Raw genomic sequence first — 19,956 nt, 5'->3', positions numbered from 1 at the left:
TTTTAAGTTTGTTCGTGACTGAAGTTTTTTTTTATTTTATTTTATTTTTTTTTTTTATTACGAGTGTTTGACGTGATCGCTGCAGTGAAATGTGATTCGCTTTAGTCCACGCTGATTGACTGGGCGAGAAACTGAGGGGGAAAAAACAAAACAAACCGCAGTACAGATTATAAAACGGAGTCACTCACGTGATACCCAATGACGGGTTGAACCAGCGCAGGGACCGATATAATCAGATTAGTGCGCGGTCAGTAAAGATGGTGAATGTTACAATTGTCTTTAAAAGAAGGAAATGAGAAATCCAATACAGGGAGACCAACAACTGCAGTGGCCACAACACCTATATTTATGTGTAGATTAGGTTGGAAATACGATCAGATCTTCATCAGAGTTGCAATATGAGGCAAAGACACAAATCATTGCTTTTTTTTTTTTTTAATAAATCCAACACTGACAGTGTAGGCGAGAGGAAGTGAGTGAACCCCGAGGCTAATGACTCCAACAAAAGATGACTGGAGCCCTGCCGGATAAATTAGATTTTTTTTTTTTTTAAAACAGAATCATAAGAAGGTTCTGCTGATGCCTCAGGAAAATATAACAAATCATGTTTTATCGAGCAGAAATCAACTGCACAAAACCAGACAGGATTACAAAGTAGCCTCGAAGTGTATTTGTCGGTCTCTTGATTAATGCTCCTCATTTTATATATAAATATATATATATATATATAGTTTGCCTTCTGACGGCTAATGAATAAAACCCCGCTGACACACGAGTAGTTAAGGGGTGCGGTCAGACACTCAGCAGCAGCAGGCTGATGCTCCGTGTGAGTCATAGTAAATATAGTTTAAGGCTGTTGCCATAGTAACGCTCTGCACGGCTGGAGGTGAGTTTCCAGCCATTTTCGCTCGTTAATCTCTTCGTTTTCATCTCATTTATTGCAGCTGTAGAAATCCACTGACAGAGGAGTTTTTTTTTTATTATTATTATTATTATTTCAATCACAAAGAACATTCATACTTGACGTGTACCAGTTGAACAAACAAGGCAATAATAATAATAATAATAATAATAACGATAATTACCGTTCAGCTGTCGAGTCCAGCAGCCGTTTGGAGCGAAAGATTATTCACAGCCGACACTTTGATGTGTCAAACACAGGCGTGACTAATAACGGCATTAATTGCATTAAAGTGTTGCAGTAACTACTACAACAGAGGCATCGCTATTGTTATCAGTTCCACCTGTGATTTTCTGCTGTAAAAAAAAATAGGTCTGACTGGAAAAAGGGACAGTTTGGGGGGATAATAAATAAAAGGGGCTCTGACGCCAGCATATCAAGGAGCAGCATCTTGTGATAACATAATATCAGACATGCAGTCCTCAACTTCCAAAAACTTAAATCTAGCTTGAAAGCTCTCTCGCTGAACAAAATGTTTATTTGTCAAAGTTCGTCGCTTACTCGTGCACAGCGGACTTTTTTTTTTTTCTTCCACCCAATAATAATGTCCGACTTACAAATCACAAACCAGAAAATAAGGCTGAGACTGCTGAAGATTGTATGTGTTGCATGAGTTACATGTGTTGCATGTGTTGCATGTGTTGCATGTGTTGCATGAGTTACATGTGTTGCATGCGTTACATGTGTTGCATGTGTTACAGGTGTTACAGGTGTTGCATGTGTTACAGGTGTTGCATGAGTTACATATGTTGCATGCGTTACATGTTACAGGTGTTGCATGCGTTACATGTTACAGGTGTTGCATGAGTTACATGTGTTGCATGTGTTACATGTTACAGGTGTTACAGGTGTTGCATGCGTTACGTGTTACAGGTGTTGCATGTGTTACAGGTGTTGCATGTGTTGCATGAGTTGCATGTGTTATAGGTGTTGCATGTGTTGCATGTGTTATAGGTGTTGCATGTGCTGCATGTGTTGCATGTGTTACAGGTGTTGCATGTGTTGCATGTGTTACATGTGTTACATGTGTTGCCCGTGCTCGGAGGACCTCTGCTGCTACTAGCCGGTCTGCATCTCCTCCTCTTCCTCGGCTGATTGGTAGTGTCGGTACTCCGGCTTCAGCTCCCAGGTGCTTTTTCGGGCTCCCTTGCTGTTGTACGTCCCGATGTCCCTTATGATTTCTTTGAGGTACGTCTGCACCAGACGGGAGAGAAAGAACTTCAGAGGGCGGTGTGGAAACTATTTGTAAACTAAACCAGAGGAGGTGCTGATAACATGGCAGCTGTTTCACCCTTTTTCTTGTCTTTGTGCTAAGCTACGTTAGCCATCTTCCTTGGCCTTAGATTGTGGGAGATATGAGATTGATAGACATTTTCAGAAAACAGGACTGGTTTCACAAAGATTTAGTCTCATTCAAAAACTTAATGTATTTGTTTATTATATAGTTTTGCACACTGAACCTAAATATGTTTTATTTTTTTTATTTACCACAGCTTTTTTTTTCTTTTTTTTTTTTTTTCTTCTTCTCTAGTAATCTCACATGGACTAGGGAAAGCTGTGGAGCTCATCTACGTCGGCAGACTGTTGCTGGACACTAAAGGAGGACGTTCCTGCGGCCAAATATGTAAGTTTGTACATATTTGTCACTTAAAAACCAGCCTGATAGAAACATTTTAAAAACAAAAAAGAATGAATGAAAACCACTTTTTTCAGTTTGTGGTACAAAAAAAAAAAAATTAAAAAAAAATAAGAGTTTAAATGTTGTTGCCGAGTCCAAGTATTTCCCTAAATGTGGACACCATCGCAATATACAAAAGAAACGGTTCCCTTTTTTGCTGAGTCAGTTGAGGAAAACGTTTTCCCTCTCCTGTAAATCTGTCGCATGAACTCAGTGTTGCCAAATGTGTGAAAACAAATTCTTGTGTGCGGTAATTTTACCGATTGACCTCAATCTATGATAATGTGATCATTTTGTGACACTCAGTTCTCTTAGTCGTACACAGTAGAGGCTATCTCGCCAACACGATAGTAAAATATGGATCCCGCGTTTACACATCTCTTCTCACGTGACGTCTCTCCAGTCAATCCTGATCGCCATGACGATGAACGTGACCCACGAGCCGGACTGTCAACGATGGATTCCTCAGCTTTGAAAGACTTTAATTAAAAAGGTAGGCGATGCTGAACTGGAGATGATAAGGTGAGGGACTTATTTATTTAATTTCCGTGTTGGTGCTGCACCTCGTGTTGTTGTAGTTTCCTTCTACAGCCGTTAGTTTATTGAACAGCTGTGATCTTGTTATTAATGTAGAGACATTTATATGAGCGAGTCCCTTTCCACAAACTTCAGCAGAATCTTTGTAGGTGGTGTCAAAGAGTTGTTTAATGTGTAAATGTTTAAAACGCCTCTTTGTTGTCTTGGTTATGACTTGCATACATAGACTGAATATAAAAGTAAGCAGCTTCGGGCGCTGAAAAGTGAGGCCAATGTGCCTTAAACTGCAATACCACAGACGGTTGGTTTAAAAAAAAAAAAAAAAAAAAAGCAACTTCAACTTCTTTCACGAAAGTAAAAAACATTTTTCCTGATCAAACAAAAAAGATGGTGACGGACGAAATGTCAAAAATAAAGGTGGAACCAGCTAGCTTGTCCAGTGGGGTCAAACAAACTTAAACCTATTCTGTCATGAAAGAAACATTTGTTTTTCTATGCCCTCTAATCCCATGTAAATAGAGAGTAAATGCAAAACACATTTTCCTCTGTCACTCAGCACCACTCGATATTCCTTCGCTCATCATCCACGCCCGACCCCCGTTTGAAACCCTGCTCTCTGGAGGGTTTTTCGCTCTGAACGGAAGAACGAGATCTCGAACAAATGCAATCTCATCAAATCTCCTTTAAAAGGGTGCTGCTGTGACTGCTCGTATTCTAACCTGTAGTGTCAGTGCACTTTGATTTTTACCGACGGGGATAAAAACCCAGACCTTATTTCTAAATGCCGAGCAGGAGCTGTGGAAGACGGTCTTGTCAGCGTGAGAGCAGAGCTGCTCGTTAAGAGATCAATACTCCGCATCGACCACCGAGTGTCTCTGTTGAGCTTGTGAAGATGCCGACTCGCCACCTGATGAATCACAGCAATGCGCTTCAAGACTTTTCATAATGGGCTTTTCGGTTACTTTAGTTCAGTTAATTTGAGTGCTAGCCAAGTGCTTCAGGAGAGAAATGATGGTTGTGGAGTGTATCGGGGCGGTTGACTCCTACTCAGCCGATGGTTATGCAATCAGATGCAATCAGAGGGAGAGGAGGGCCTCCGAGGTCTCATCAGCACCTACACAATGCTGTTCACTGCGAGCTGGAGCGAGTCCGCTGCGCTGTATCGATTCATCCCATGTTTGTGTGTCCGCGCAAACATGTTGGCCCAAATTTCAGCCACCGCAGAGAGCGTAAGCCGGCATGAACGTCATGCGGTGGGCGATTTCTTCAAATTTAACAGAGCAAGGTGGATAGTGGGCAGGTGTATTGTTTTTTTTTTTGTATTTTTTTGTATTTTTTTTGGTCTGCTTTTTGCGTGTGCACGTTTGACATGCGTGTTTGCGTGTGGGCACGCTGCTCACCACAGGCTGTTTGGTGATGTCCACCAGGTCCTTAATGTTATAGTACTGGTGCTTCTCGAAGGCAGAGAAGAGCATGTCCAACACGACCTGCCGCTCGGCTCTCACCATCTTCCCTTCGGACTTCTTCTTCTTCTCATACTCCACCTTGAAATCACGACATGATAGTGACAGCAACGCCTCGAGTTGTAATATCAGTCGTGTAAATGTTAAAAAAAAAAGACCAGTCTTCTTGATTCGAGCGCCATTATTTTGTCCATCCACTGATAAATCAACTTAAGACATTTATAAAAAATAAAAAAATACACTTGGTTTCAGTTCTGCCCAAATCAATCGTACCGAGGGTGGAAAGCAATCTGGACTCAACAGCAAAGACGTTAAAACGCCGTCATCAATTCAGCTGTAAACATCACATAAACTGAAGAACACTGTGAGACTAAGAATTAATCGAGTGACATCATATTTCTGAATTACACTGGTTATAAACACACGCATATACAGCTTTGCTCGTATTACTCCTCACATTGAAATCGTGGTTGGCCACAGGCTTGAACATGGTAGTGACGGCTCTCTCCAGCTGCTGTGACAACCGCTGAGGCTTGATGGACTCTTTCATCTTCAGCCTGACACACACACACACACACACACACACACACACACACAAAGAGAGAGAGAGAGAGAAAGTTTGCTTTGTGTTCCTGTGGTTAACGTGATCTCCGCTGACAGATGTGGCCGTTGGTACGAAGGCGGCTGTCGGCACCTTGAGGTTCAACAGACCAAATAAGAAACAGCTGCTCTGTTCAAACACATTCTGACATATCGGTTTATTTTCTGTTGACTTTCATTCATCCTGACTCGGCCTATCACTGGACACATTTTATTTAGACAGTCAGGACCACGACCCGGCCGACAAGTTTGTTTTGGCTTTTGTGAATGTCACTGCGTTCATTCGAATGGTCCCCTTTTCTTTTTATTTCTGTAGTTAATGAAGTGTCATTGAACATGTCATGACTCTAGAAACTGCGCCGCGATTGGTGGAGAGTCGGCGGAGGGCTGTGTTGTTGTTTTTCGTGAGAGGGGGGATTTGTTGTTGTGTTGGCCGCGGCCCACAGTAGCCTGTGTGAAAAACTCGCAAAATGAAGTCCCAGCGAACTGAGCAGTCTGGCAGTTTTGTAAAGGCTTCAATATACCGACCATTACCAGCCAGCAGTAACGCTGACTGATGCATTACAGACGATTTCTGTGGCTACATCCACCACCTCTTTTGTATTTAGTCTTTGTAGGTGAGACATAGTTCATCCACCATCTTTAGAAACATAATCAAAACATGTGCATCATAAATACAATAATAATGACAACGTATGAACACACACACACACACACACACACACACACACACTGATGGCACCATGACAACATAATGTCCTTCGTATCCAGTAGTCTGCAGAGACGGAGGGTCAGTTGTCAGCTGCCATCCAAATGGTAAAATATAAAACTGGATCAAAGAAGTGAGGAGTTTGGATGAATCTCTAAGTTCAGCTTGCACTCTGCAGCAGACCGATCTCTCCTTCCTGTCATGTCTGAGGTAAATGGCAGCCAGGTGACCAGTACAGAAACCTGTCTTTTGGAGGACGGACAACAGAGAACAGCACCAGAAAAGGGTTTGAAGGTCGGGAGGGAAACATTTTTTTGTCCACTTCAGCCGTTAAAGTGCTTTGTCCTTTAGTGTTCATTGATTTGATGGCACAGACGCAGAAATGGTCTCACACACTAATGCAAACTGCGTTGTGCGTTTGCCTTTGGTTGTATTGTAGCAGTGCATCTGCAACACGGATGCGGTTGCTATAGCAATGCCATCCACCAACTCTGGCTGGAACAACATATTCCAATAAAGAGGAGACAGAAACCAGTCAAAAAAAACATAAAAGGCAGAGTGGACTCGAGTGTTTTGATGTACACAAAATAACCAGTAGCACAGACGACCCGGTCAACATGTTGGCAACCTCATTACTCCCGTCAGAATTAATTCACAACACTTCACTAGATTTTGAGCTGTCTCGGGTGAAAGAGGCAAATTTCAACAGCAGAGTTCATGAAAACAAAATGCTGGCCTGGCTGCTTCGTACATTTGTGCAATTGCTATTCCCCAAATCGTATTGAAAATCCAACCATGGTCAGTCATTACTTTCAGGTGCTGCTTAAAAATATGAATGCTTTTATTAGCGTTAATGAAAGGCTGTGATGATATTTTAATTTCAAGTAAACACTTGATGTACGATAATGACACCGGAGAGATTTTATAGCATTTTCATTCATATTTTTCTGCAAAATATCTGTTGGCTTTGTTTGAATTTGGGTGTAACATCAGTTTGCTGTATTTTAATTTGCAGTCGATCCTTTTTGTTGTTGTTGCTGCCTCCCTTTGTTCTAATCCAATGCATCTGTAGAGGCCCAGTATATTCTATGAGTTGAGGTGACTGTAAGAATTAAACCGTGGCGTCCGAGTTCACTCACTTCTTCATCTTCATGTATTTGTCGGTGACGGCGGGTCTGCATTCGGCTCTGTGCACCACCGTTCCCTCCAGACTGACTCCATCTACAACAAAGACAGTGATTTAGCTGCTTCAATCATGATTCACACACACCGTGATTCTGTTGGAAGAAAAAGTAAAAGTCTTTGTTATGCATATTTTGTCGATGTAAAAATTCAATACCATGCAAAATAAAAAACTCTAACTTTGCGGCCCTGATATTATGTCGTAATTAACCAGCACATGGAAGGAAGGCAAGGAAGCACTTCAAAGACACGTGATTTTGGCGTTTTCACATTTGCCGTCAGTTTAAGATCGCTTAATTTAACTGAACAGCTGTGCAAACTCACCGGGTTTTAAATTCCACCTCCTTTTCACGTCATTTACTGAAAAAGCTCTATATACATTAAACTAGGACACGACGTGAGATTCAATAAAACACTCCAAATAACACTGCTGTGACGACGTGAGATTAGTTTTGTGACGAGACTCTTAATGTTATTCTGAATGTCTTCAACCTGCCAAAGGCCTGAATGGGACTCGCAGCCACCTGCAAATCGGTTTAAAAATGACGATGGCAATTTACCAACAATTTTCTATCCAGGCCAACACAGCAGGCAAGCGGGTGGAAATTGCTTAAATCCAGGTGTGCACAGCTGGCAGAGGAAGCTTCAAAGATACCTGAGGCTATAATTGCTGTCAGAGGCACCTTGAAACAAGCTGAATACAGTGAATGAACTACAGCATGTAACGCATTCATTTAGTATAGTTTTCTATTTCTAACTAATGTACAAAACTGTATAGAAAAAGAGAAGCTGCTGCATTTATATATATATATATATATATATATATATATATATATATATATATATGTATGTGTGTGTGTGTGTGTGTGTGTTTGGACTCCCTCATGAAACCAAAAATCATTGGTTTCATTAGTTTAACCGTTCAGAGGTGAGCTAAGATCAGCCAACAAGATCAAATAAATATTAAATCATTACATTTGCAGCTTTGAACCAGTTCTCGTCCAGCCAGCCTTCTATAAACCATCCACAGCTTGCAGCTTGACATTTCCTGCCATTTCTAATAGACCTTGAACATGATCTTTTTGAGTTGTTGGATTCATTTTCAAGCTCTTCTTTAAATGAGTCCAACCCACAACCTCCAGAAACATTTGATGCCTCTTCCCTTCCTTGCCTATCCTCATTATTAGGAGCTGCTGGCTTTTTCCTTTTAGAATAAACTGTTCAAGAAATGTCGAAGTCCAGTTGGTGAGCGTTGGCGTTTTATTGGCAGCGGCTCAGTCTTTTGTGCTTTGTTGCCCGATTGTTCCGAGTTTGTATCTGGACAAATGAAAGGTTGGAAAAGCCACTACATTTCACGTCCGTCATTTAACAGCAGCAGCAGAGAGAGTGAGACGAATAGTTGACGAGGCTTTGATAACGAGCAGACTGAAAGATCCCGTGGAGGAGCGACACAGGCTGTCAAAACTTATTTTCATGTTCCCTTCCAATTTGCCTCAACAGCTGAGGATCTTCAGGTGTGAAATCCTAAGTTAGTAAATCCTCTGCAGACACGTTCCAGTCCTCTCTCATTCTCGTCTCCACCCTCGCCTCTTCACGCACATCTTTTCCTTTGTCTCAGTCCGTCCTGCTTAAAACGCGTGGGAGAAATGCAAAGAAAAGATCAGAGGAAAAGGCGTCATCCGCAACGACGTCAGTTTCTAAATGACGGCGGCAGAGCAGAATCACCCGTCAGTCGGTTTCTGCGGCTCTTTTGTTTCCCCTTGTCAGCATTTCTTCGTATGATGTTATATATTGTCCAGATAATAACAAAGGGGCATATTACTTCTGCCGAGGCCGGTATTGTTTAATTGACGTCCTCCCACGTGTCTAAACAACGTAAAAAATATTTGTCTCTGCTTGTCGGACCTGAAGAGCTTCTGCACATTTAAGACTTAACATTATTTCAGACTGCATATGCAAGAAAGCAGTTAAATTCATGGACTTCACTGCTCGGAGCCATTTCATCTTGGCAGCAAAGCATTTTGTATTCATTAATCATTTAGGTCTCCGTCTATTGAAGTTGTACTTGTAAAGGCACTTTTTAATGATTCATGACTGGAATGACAAATGGGGAGAAATTATTTAGTGGCCTGCATACAGTGTGCTTGGTAGAAAATAACAGAAATTGATAGACAATTATATCATGTTTATGGGTCTCAAACACTGACATATACAGCATCATATATTTCCAGTAATTCAGGGAACAGAATGGCAAATTAGAAAATCTAAAATCAGGAATACTAAAACACCCGAGTTGGTTTTGTTCATGTTTTTTTTTTTTTTTTTTCATTGTGCTGTTCTGAAACTGCAGTTCAATCTACTGTTATCCAACAGATTTCAAGCAGATTTTTAGTAAAGGTGTGTGCTGACCCCAAAGTATTGTCTGGCTCAACCCTTCTGTTGGGAGCCTCCATGCTCCATGTAGTTATTATTTCCTGGGTGAGGATTAATCAGCAGCTAACAATGAAGTAAAGGAGACAGCCCACACCTCCTTTGTTCAGATTGGATGCTCAAATTTCTAAAGTGCCTAATAAAATGACAGTCGTTTGAGAGTGTTAAATAAAAGCCTCAAGGCCATTTACTGTAGCCGAAGTAGTAATTCATTAAACAAAAATACAGTTTTTGACTGTAGGTTTTAAACAAATCTTTCTCAAAAATGAGAAATTGAGGAATATGTCGGGGGCTATTTTCATCGGCAGATTAACACTCTTGTTGCACTTGAGTATTTACAGCAGGATGGAGAAAAAATATTAACACAAAAAAAAAAAAACAGTGCCCATGTTGGCTGTAATGAACGAACACTTCACCCAATGTATCACTGTGGCTTATTTATTGTTATTATTAGTCATCATTTTTGGACGTTCGAGCTCTATCGCAGAGGAATACCAAAATTTGGCTACACAGACAATACTTGTTGGTCGGGTAAATATATATGTATGTATAAGGATTCAATCTGAACCATACAGCCACAAAAATGAATCAATTATTAGAATTGACATAAAATGAACAATTATTTTGTCATTTTTATTAAAAAAAAAAAAAATAAAAAAAAAGTTGCTTTTTAAACCTGCAGTGCAGAACGTTTGCCTCCCTCTCTGTCAGTGAGAAAAGTTGTAAACACATTATTGTGCTTATATCACAGGGTCCACTTTAACCTGCTCCGTCTGTACTGTTGGTGGGTAAATTGTGTTGAGCGTCACAACGACCACGAAATGGCTCGTTTCACTATCACAGTTTGATCACCTCGGTCCGATAACATCTAGAAGGTCTGGAAGAAGCACACGATTATTCCAAATCTATTTTGTAGGACCGGAGGTGATCCGACCAGCACAGGAACCTCACAACAAACACCGAGTTTAAAAACTCTGTGGACTGCGAAATACACGGAGATTTATCTGGCGCCGATAGGTTCAATCAGAATTGTTTTTACATCAAATGAATGTCTTTGTTCTGACATTATCTCTGCACTTGTAAATGCGGTTTGCACCTCAGAAAGCTTCTTAGATATACCATGAAGAAAGGATCCTTTCAGAGGAGTTGTCTTTGCCGAGGCCTGCTGTGTTTGTGGTTTCTCACGGACAGGATTTCATTGATGTGGCTGCGTAAAAACAGACTTTTTTGATATTATTAGAGAGTAATAATGTCTGATGAAGTCCTGAATGATTGCTGCGTAGGCGACTTGGCAGATTGAATGTCTATTAAAGGTGTCTATAGTGAAGCAGGTCTACTATTCAACTCAAGTGTTCCTCCCCCACACAAAGGCTCTCTGGCTGTGGTCAGTCCTCCTCCCATGTTGGTCCTCTCTCTTGCTCTACGATGTGTGCGTCCATGTTAGAAAGGTTTCTACATCTGGACCTTTGAAAGAGGAAATGGGAAGACTCGAATGGTAAGATGGAAATAGCTCTCTGGTTCTTGACCCCGTTAGACAACGTCACATCAGCGACATAAGGGACGGATGTTCAGCACCGCTGTGCACACATGTTCCTCATTTGCGGGTGTGTTTTTAGCCGTGTGGCGCTGTGCTCACTCACCAGCCAATAATTGCACATAATTGCATCCATTTGTAGGAAAGGCAAAGATACTGCAAAGTGTTTGGTGCCTCAAGATTAAAAAACAGACTCTTGGAGGCCGTTGATGGAAGGTTTGGTGACATGATGTCAAGTGGTGATGTTACATTTTAAAAAAAAAAAGAAATCTTTTTTTTTTTCCATTTAGCTGACGCTTTTATCCAAAGCGACTCACAATAAGTGTTATGGTTACTATGGTGACCAGGGCAGTTGCACCTGCTTTTGTTTAGCTTTGGTTTCGGGACGCAAATAACAATAATGTTCATTGTGGATGTTGATTTTTTTTTTGCTGTTGAATATTTTCTTGATTATTCGAGGAGTTGTTTGCTCTTTAAAGTATCAGGAAAAGGTCAAAAATGTTGACCAGATTTTAGCAGCAGATCCTCTGAGCGAAGGCCTCCTTGGATTGTACTTCAATTTGCAGCAAATCCCACTGATGCTGGGTCGGTGTACGAGCACTGAGCTCTTGAAGGGAAATGACAGTCTCATTGGTTAATTTCATGTTTCATCCAAAACACACCAATAATGAATCAGACCAGTGAATACCAGCCATTTGAACCATGCGCCTTGTTTTGCACTCACATGATCTCCTCTTAAACAAAAAGAAAAACTGGATTTGGACGTAAATGTGCAATGGAGCTCTTTTTGTTGGGTGCAACTATTCACCAAATCTCACTGTGCTGAGGTTCTGCAGCTTCAAAAGGCAAATACACTGAAACATGCATTATCATTATGATTCTAATAAAAATAAAAACCATCTTCAGGTCTCCGACATCAGAGTTTACCTTTACTGAACGTAGCTCAATTGTTAAAATATAACCTTGTCTTCAAACAGTCTGGTTTTAGAGGAGACATTTTGTGTCATTTGTTTTTCTTCGTTTATTGAAGATTCACTGAATCCAAGGAGCTTTTTGTCCACTTTTGTTTAGACTTGTTTTGCCATAATTCTTTTGTTCCCGTCTTTTGTTTCCAACACTACCTCAACTCTTTCGCAGTTCGATCGGAAATTTTTATCAAATGAAAACAATATTTTTTCCGTAAAAAGACCTGTGGTTTTAACACGCACAACATCAGCAGAAAACGTGCTTCTGTGTCATCTATTGAAATACGTGTTCACGTTTCACACATGCAGCTGCGGGAAATATAACATTCGGCATGAAAAGGCAGCAGCGAGTAGAAAGTAGAGTTGGCACATTTCCAGCACATTTTATTCAGTGGAAATTAGAAGTTTACTCTGATCAGTATTTGAATCAAACAAACTTAAGTATGCCTTCATGATCAAAACTGCAGTTAACATAAAACGCTCTTGAGACCAAATCTAAATATCACTGAAGATTATTAATTTGCACAAGACAAATATTGTCATATGCACAATCACTTTGTCTCAGACCAGGAGAACAAACATTACACAGCGGTACAACTCGAAAGCCTTTTATAGAGCAGCAAAAAGCTCCGATTAACTGGCATATTTTCTTCATTAAACAACACTCATTCACTACAGTTCAGCCCCTTTACGATATCAACAGCTCTTAATGTAAAACAAACAAGCCGAGTACGTAAAATGAGCTCATTAAAGAGTTGAGAGCAGCACAAGACACCCGGAGTAAATCCAAAAAAAATGCTAATAACAGCTCTTTTCTGATTTCAGGCCAACATACTTAAACAGGTCAGCAGAGGGGGCATTAAAGACATGTAAATACATTTGAAGCCATCACACTTAGCTAATTCTCAGAGAGCTGAGGAGTGAAAAATGTCCGAGCGAAGACAGCGGAGGAAGAGAAGGACAAATGCGAGGGTGAGCAGGTCAGCTGTCCGCCCCCTCACACTCATCTCTTGCCTCCATCTGCTCCGAGGCCCTTTTCCTCAAAGCGCTGACCTTCCTCATGCTCAACACAACAAACAGCTCGCCGCCCACTGGTCTCTAACCACCACTATCCTCATCCATGTTGCAGTCCCAAACACACACCGAGCCTTCATACAGAGTCAGAGCAGGAAATAGAAACACGTCAGTCAACCAGCGACCAATGCGCACGCAGCTCTTCAGGGTTGTAAAGCTAGCACTGCCTAACAGCACTTTTATTTTCTTTTCAAGGTCTCTAGCTCCAGCTCCATTCAGCCTCAAAAGAAGCTTCTTTTTTTTTTTTTTTTTTATTACAAACACAGGACCCAACCTGTTGCGTAAGCAGCTTTTGCTACACTCCTCGGGCTCTTCATTTTTTTTTGGATGATCTCTGCTTCGCTGAAACAACACTCTTCCCTCTGACCTCAGCCGAGATGTGATTGAAGCTTCGTAAACCTTCTGGTTATTATGCCAAATAAAAACAATTCTAGGTTTTCTGTAGTTCTAGGCCCTCAGGGATGATTTGTGGGAGCAGGTGTAATAATGATGTGAACACAAAAAAGCCTGCGGTAAATCCTTTCATACACGTAAACGGGGTTTATATAAAGACAGATGGTGCAGTGAGGATGCATACACGTGGTTGTCTGGAGCAGCTGCATGAGATATGATGCAGGTGGAAATAGAAGATGAGAAACCAAAAAACAACTGGGGGGGTCGCAAGGGTGATATAAAAACAAGTTGGATTCTTGTCAACTTTGCCTGCATCCTCTTGAAATTAAATTTAGATTATGCACTCCTAAACCTTTTTTTTTTTTTTTTTTTTTTTAAGTTAGTTTTAGACATTTGCCTGATATTACCGTACACAAATTCAATGTTAGAAAGAATGTGGCAAAGTTTCATTGAGAAATATCTCCAGTCGTTGCACTCTAATGCGTGTAGACCTCGGGTTCCTTTTGAGGCTATTGGAGCAGCCTTTAACCAATCAGCTTTGACGTATGATTTATGCCGAGTGCTGAAACTCACCTAGCTTTAAACAACAGAGACCCCCAACCCTCCCCCCCACGTGATGAAAAAAAAAAACCACCCCCCATGTTTGTAAATGACTGGTGCAGACTTTAAAAAGTACATTTAATGAGGAAGCATTGCTCTTGCTACGACTTCCATCCCTCGACATTTGCTGGCATTACAACTGTTCATATTGCTTTAAAGCCATCGCACTTTGTCTCCTTTACTGGTCGCTGATTGGTCTGCCCGGCAAACCTCCATTCAAAAAGGCTTTCTAGACTATAATCACAACAAAGACTGAAGCTGTGACAAACAGGTCGGCGGAGCCCGACTAGAGGATTATTACACTCCTGATAAAACTACGACCTCAATATTAAGCATGTAGTTCAACATAGGACCTTGTAGCGTCAACAATTTTTCTAAAAGTAGAATTCATTGCAGATCTGTTATATTGAGCACTAGATTGTACAGGTGTACCAAAAACACAGCCAAGAAGCAGCTGTGTGAATTCTTTTTTTTTTTTTTTCCCCCAGTTAACAGCATGTTTAAATTATGATACCGCAAAGAACTTCTGAAAGTGCTGTGCCCTCGGCCGATAAGAAACAAGACGCTGCCCAAAAGACAGCGTTGGTACAACAGGTGGACCGTAAAGTGGATCTACTAAAACTGGGTACACATTTCAACGTGAGACTCAGAGAAGTTTACTTGCGTGAGATACAATAGAGAGATGTAAATTGTGGAGAATGTAACGTTTGCAATGAACTTTAGGCGCAAACGAGCAGAAAGTCAAATCAATAAAATCCTTCTCTGAAATAAAAATGGACTAAAGGTCATTCATTTCATTCTGCCATGGGGGACGTGTCCCGTGTTTTACATCAGGCAGCACTGCACTTCCTCTCTATATAAATGTTATCATAAATAAACTGATATTTACGGCGGCCCTCAGACTTCAACCCGCTGCAACTGTACTTTTTGAGCATTTGTGCCATCCTTGAGGGTTTTGGCTAGGACACTGACACCAGCAGGACATTTTAATCTGGATCCCCAATAAATAGCGGAGGATGATAACATCTTAAAATAAATTACCTTTGGCTGCTCGCACGAAAGCCATCACAAAATAAATAAATAAATGACTCGGAGAAATTAACCTCACCTGATTTTAAGACTATGACATGGATAATAAGCACAACACTCGTAAAAGTAAACTCAACAAAGTCTTCAAAGGGTATATGAATATTTACAATAAGCGGCACTTAAACTTATTAGACAAACTAAACGTCAACGCAAATGGAGTTTAATTTACAGGCAGGCAAAACAAACACGCCTGTCAAGCAAAATATTTCACAAAAAGAAGTTTGTTTGATTTTCAGTTATATGATATTCATTTTTAAATGCTGCACATGAATTCATTAACGATCACAGTTTTGCGTTTAGTTCGTTATTCTACGTCTGCGTGTGGAATCAGTCAGTTTCTGTGACGGCGGTGAATGTTTTCTGCATTTCAGCCAGCAGAGCTTTCAGTTCATGAACACCGAGGCATCAATGAGGGGAACTTTTTTTTTTTTTTTTTCCCTCTCTGGCATCCCCATAGGTGCTATATTGGATCTCCTCTGGGAGGGCCATCCTGAGACTTTGATATCTCCTGGGTGAAATAGTCTTTCAACAGGTGTCTGGTGCGCTTTGGATTTCAATCCAGCCGAATGATCCACCTTGTTGTCGATTGATTTTTGGCTGAATCCTTTGTTTTGCATCCAAAATTGCTCTGTAAACCTCCGAGATCATGAATCCATCAATTAATGCCCTACAGGAGTGCATAGACGCATTACAGCTTTATACTATGACTTTCATTAGTTTTGTTTGAACAATTTGATCATTCAGGAGACATTTATTTAGAGGAAAAAAATAAGACTGCAAATCTTGAACAATGACGAGTGCGTGGTTTGCGGTGAGGATCTTTTATTTTCTATTTATTGTGGGCAAATAAACGGACACATTTCAGATTTAAGCCATCATCAGTGTGTTAAAGCCTTTGGAAATGATTGCTTATAGAGACTGAGGAGGACAAAAAGCCAATCGGTGAAGAGGATACATGAGAGATTTTACTAAGAATATAAAGCCCCTTTTTGAATGAAGGTGCCCAAAATCAGAAACATAAAGCAGCAAATAAAAATCAGAGAGCTAACAAGTATATAAATGAAGATGCTTCTAAGTGGGAAACAAATTAAAACAACAATTAAGAAAATTATTACACACAAAAAAACAAAAAAAAAAACAGGATTAATACAGTTGACATTTTTTACCATGTTTTCCTTTAATGTGAAGCCCTCCTGAGGTCTGACTAATGTACATCGTTTAATTTCCCTTGTGATGTCACAGTTGATGATGGTTTACATGTGATTAGTTTAATGATACAGGCGCCATAAATAGATCCACTGTGCACTTAATGATTGCCGCTCCGGTCTCGACAACGCAACACAACTGCACTAATTCTGTTCCAAGTGTTGATAGGCAACCAGAGACGTCCATGTGAATTTAATGCATCTGAAATGATGACAAGTTTTATGTTTGTACTTTAGTCTGTCGGGTATAAACTAAACCGACAAGTAAAATCAAAAATAAAATAAGACTCGTTCTCTTTCCTCACCAACACCAGAGTGGTAATAAAGGCTCGTCTACAAGTGATGACAACAAGGAGGTGATGTGGCTGGGGTGCTGTTGATGTGGCGGCGGGCGTGGGTGGTATTGGGGAGTGATGGGGGCAAAGCCACTGATTGGATCTCCAAATATAAATTTCCATTAGAGCTCCTCTCTGCCGAGCCCAGCGGCTCCTTCATTAAGGAAATTTAATGATTCCATTCGTTCTTTGAAGTGATTTCCTGACGTTTTGTACATGTCGATTTGATTTTAACGAGGATTAGCAGCATCCATATGCAACAGGCTTTGAAGTGAGACTGACACACAGAGAACCGCTGCGCAATTTAATTAGTGGACGAGACAAATGTAAGTCTGTATCTGACCCCCAAAAAACTATTTTCAACAGGGTAGATTTTAACATTAGAAAGCATTTCTTTACTTTCCTACAACACAGTATATTATAAGATTTATAAAAACCGAGTCCCTCAGTGTCTGAGAGACAATTTTTATGCCTTCAATGTAATCTTACCGTCCAAGTTACAATTTGACATATTTTCTGGAAGTATTGGTTGGCAGCATTACGACAATATTCATAATGTCATCAGGGAAATTTTTGTGTCGTGTTTGTTACGTCGTCTTTTCCTGTCATGTGAATTGAATCCGTCAGGCTGTACTTGAGGTACAGAGATGCTAAGTGCTGACATTAGCGCACTAACATGTTCACAATGATATTTAACAGGGTATTATTTACCCCCCAAAAAAACATGCACCCTCAGGTTAATTGGTGATTCTACTTATTGCCCTTAGGTGTGAATGAGAGCGTGAATGGTCTTTGTTTCCGTCTGTCTAAAAGTGTTGTCCCTGTGATGGACTGGCGACCTGTCCAGGGTGAACCCTGCCTTTGCCCCAAAGTGAGCTGGGATAGGCTCCAGCCCCCCCCCCCCCCCCCCCCCCCGTGACCCTGTTCAGGATAAAGCGGGTATAGATAATGGATGGATGGATTATTTACCGTGTTCACTATTCTAGTTTAGCTTGCTGACATTTCTCAGTCCCTCCAGGAAATTGCAATTTTGCAATTGAAATGATTCATGCAAATTCAACTAATCTCCACAATATTAGCAGTAGGATTGCAATTTTGCTAAATTCCTGCATTTCTACACATTGCAAGTTCTCAGTTGAAGCTCTGCTGAAGGCAAAGTAGCCTACACTTTCCAAACAAAACGCTTTATGAAGAATTTTTTTTTTTTAATTATTTCCTTCAATGTTACATTTGTTTTTGCCAATTCCTGCAATTTTACCACATAAAACTCACACCACAATCATGCAAGTTTTGAGAAAAGCTGATTTTAACAATCACTAAAAAAAAATCCTTATGAAACAGATTTTTACTAATTAGCACTAAACAAAGTATTTGAGATTAATATCAAAAGTCAGAGGTCCATATAACTGTGTAGACATTAACATGTTCCACTCAACTGCAGGGCAATACTTAAAAATGAAATGTAATATCTGATCAGCATGAGATTTACTGTACCTGACACATTCAGCCTCCATACGAAAGACTGCCATAATGAATAAAACAAGAGAAGGACAGCTCTCTGCTCATACAAGACCCTGTTGTAAGTGTTTGCTATGCCAGCTTCACAGCAATCAGTGACTCCATGTTACACCACAAGCTCTCAGAGCAGCTCTATGAATAATAAAAGAGGGGTGAGTCCTTACGAGTGACGTTTTAGAACATTTTATTTAGGCGTCCGACGCTGTCAGTTTGATAAAGAGGTTTAACAGTTGCATCTCACCCTCGTCTGCAATTCCAATTGATCATTGTTAATGATGATGCGACTAATTGCTTATGATAAAAAAAATAAAAAAAATAAATCACTGCAGAGACAATGATGTCACTCTGGGATCCTCTCCAACATAAACCTACATCGTTTACTACAGGTGGCTGACAACCTGTTGCATCGATATAACATACCTGTTGCTCTCTCTTTAAGGCGGATAAGCAATCACTGTGTTGCTGTTTATTTCACGACTTCTCCCGCTGTTCGATAAACACAAGTCGACACAAACATTTAATGATGGTGGCCAAAACTTGTCAAACAGATAAAAGTTACATACTGTGATTAAAAATCCTTTTTTTCCCCCCGATTTAAAAACAACAACAACAACAAAGGGAACATAAAGGCTTTGAACACGTGGACTATTTTCCCTCTCTCGATGTTGCGATTGCGGAGGTATCTGCATATGTGGTGACTTAAATCAAAGGACATTTATACACTATTTTAAAACTACTCTATCCAGCCACTGACTTTGAACTGTATCGTGACTATAAATAGCAGCAGCCGAGAAGGATTTTTATTGACTAACTTATAAACTTCTTGCTTATACTTCAAACATGTAAAAGTCCAGTTTCCTTACTGGCATTATTTGGCTTCATCTAATATATTTACAGCTGAAACAATCAGTCATTTAAATCAATTAATGGACTGACAGAAAATAAAATAAATCAGCAACAACTTAGAAACTGCCAAAAAAAAACTTCCCACTTAAAGCAACTTAAAGTTGAATTTTTGCTGGTTTTCTTAGTTTTCACATAAACTGAATATAAGACCAAATAAGACACTTGACTTGGACTGTGGGACACTGGAAGGAGACATATTTTCCTTTTTTACAATAGATTTATGGAAATTGATCTGGAAATTGATGAATCATGAAAATGATAATTAGCTGCAGCCCAGAATCTAATCTGCTGTGTCCTCCCAGGACCCGCCAACATTTCATCCTCTTGGCAAAGCAAAGGATGGGAAAATAATTTCACAAACAAGCTTTTGCCACAGAGTATTCTGAGATATGAACATCCTTTGAAAGCGGGCACAAAGTCGTCGCTGCCCTGCTGACAAATACTGCCACAATCCAGGTATTTTATCTTTGCCAGACTGCTGTGCGAGTGCTGCTAAATTATGCAGATTGACTGGCATCGCCTCCCTGGTGTAAAAACACATCGAAACTAGGCCACAAACCGTCTGTGCTGGAATATTTCTGCAGCAGAATAGCTGCTGGGGTCAGAATCCATCATAAACAGGGATTTAGTATGCCGGCTATCCGCCCCAGTGTTTGTGCATTTGTGTTTTGTGTGGGAGAAATAAGAAGTTAGCGGGCACAGTGATAAGTTTAGCATATAGGAGCATTTGTTTTCTGGCATTTTCTACTTCTTCACCCATTGTTTTGTAATTTTCCA

General features: G+C 40.4%; 1 protein-coding gene across 1 annotated transcript in view; it reads right to left on the bottom strand.

The window, feature by feature from the left end:
- Positions 1 to 1,033: 1,033 nt before the first annotated feature.
- LOC138201215 (general transcription factor IIF subunit 2-like) overlaps positions 1,034 to 19,956 on the bottom strand; it is a 40,322-nt gene continuing 21,399 nt past the window's right edge. The window contains exons 5-8 of the mRNA XM_069154512.1: positions 7,088 to 7,169; positions 5,097 to 5,196; positions 4,577 to 4,720; positions 1,034 to 2,155 (exon numbers count right to left, since the gene is read on the bottom strand). Coding sequence (XP_069010613.1) covers positions 2,021 to 2,155; positions 4,577 to 4,720; positions 5,097 to 5,196; positions 7,088 to 7,169 — 461 coding nt within the window. The 3' untranslated portion in view covers positions 1,034 to 2,020. The remainder of the gene's footprint in view (positions 2,156 to 4,576; positions 4,721 to 5,096; positions 5,197 to 7,087; positions 7,170 to 19,956) is intronic.

The sequence above is a fragment of the Embiotoca jacksoni genome, unplaced genomic scaffold (genome assembly GCF_022577435.1).
Source record: "Embiotoca jacksoni isolate LCO1_2020_lvr unplaced genomic scaffold, fEmbJac1.0.p SCAF_2, whole genome shotgun sequence".
Taxonomy (NCBI): Eukaryota; Metazoa; Chordata; class Actinopteri; family Embiotocidae; genus Embiotoca; species Embiotoca jacksoni.
This window is presented reverse-complemented; position numbering and strand designations above follow the sequence as displayed.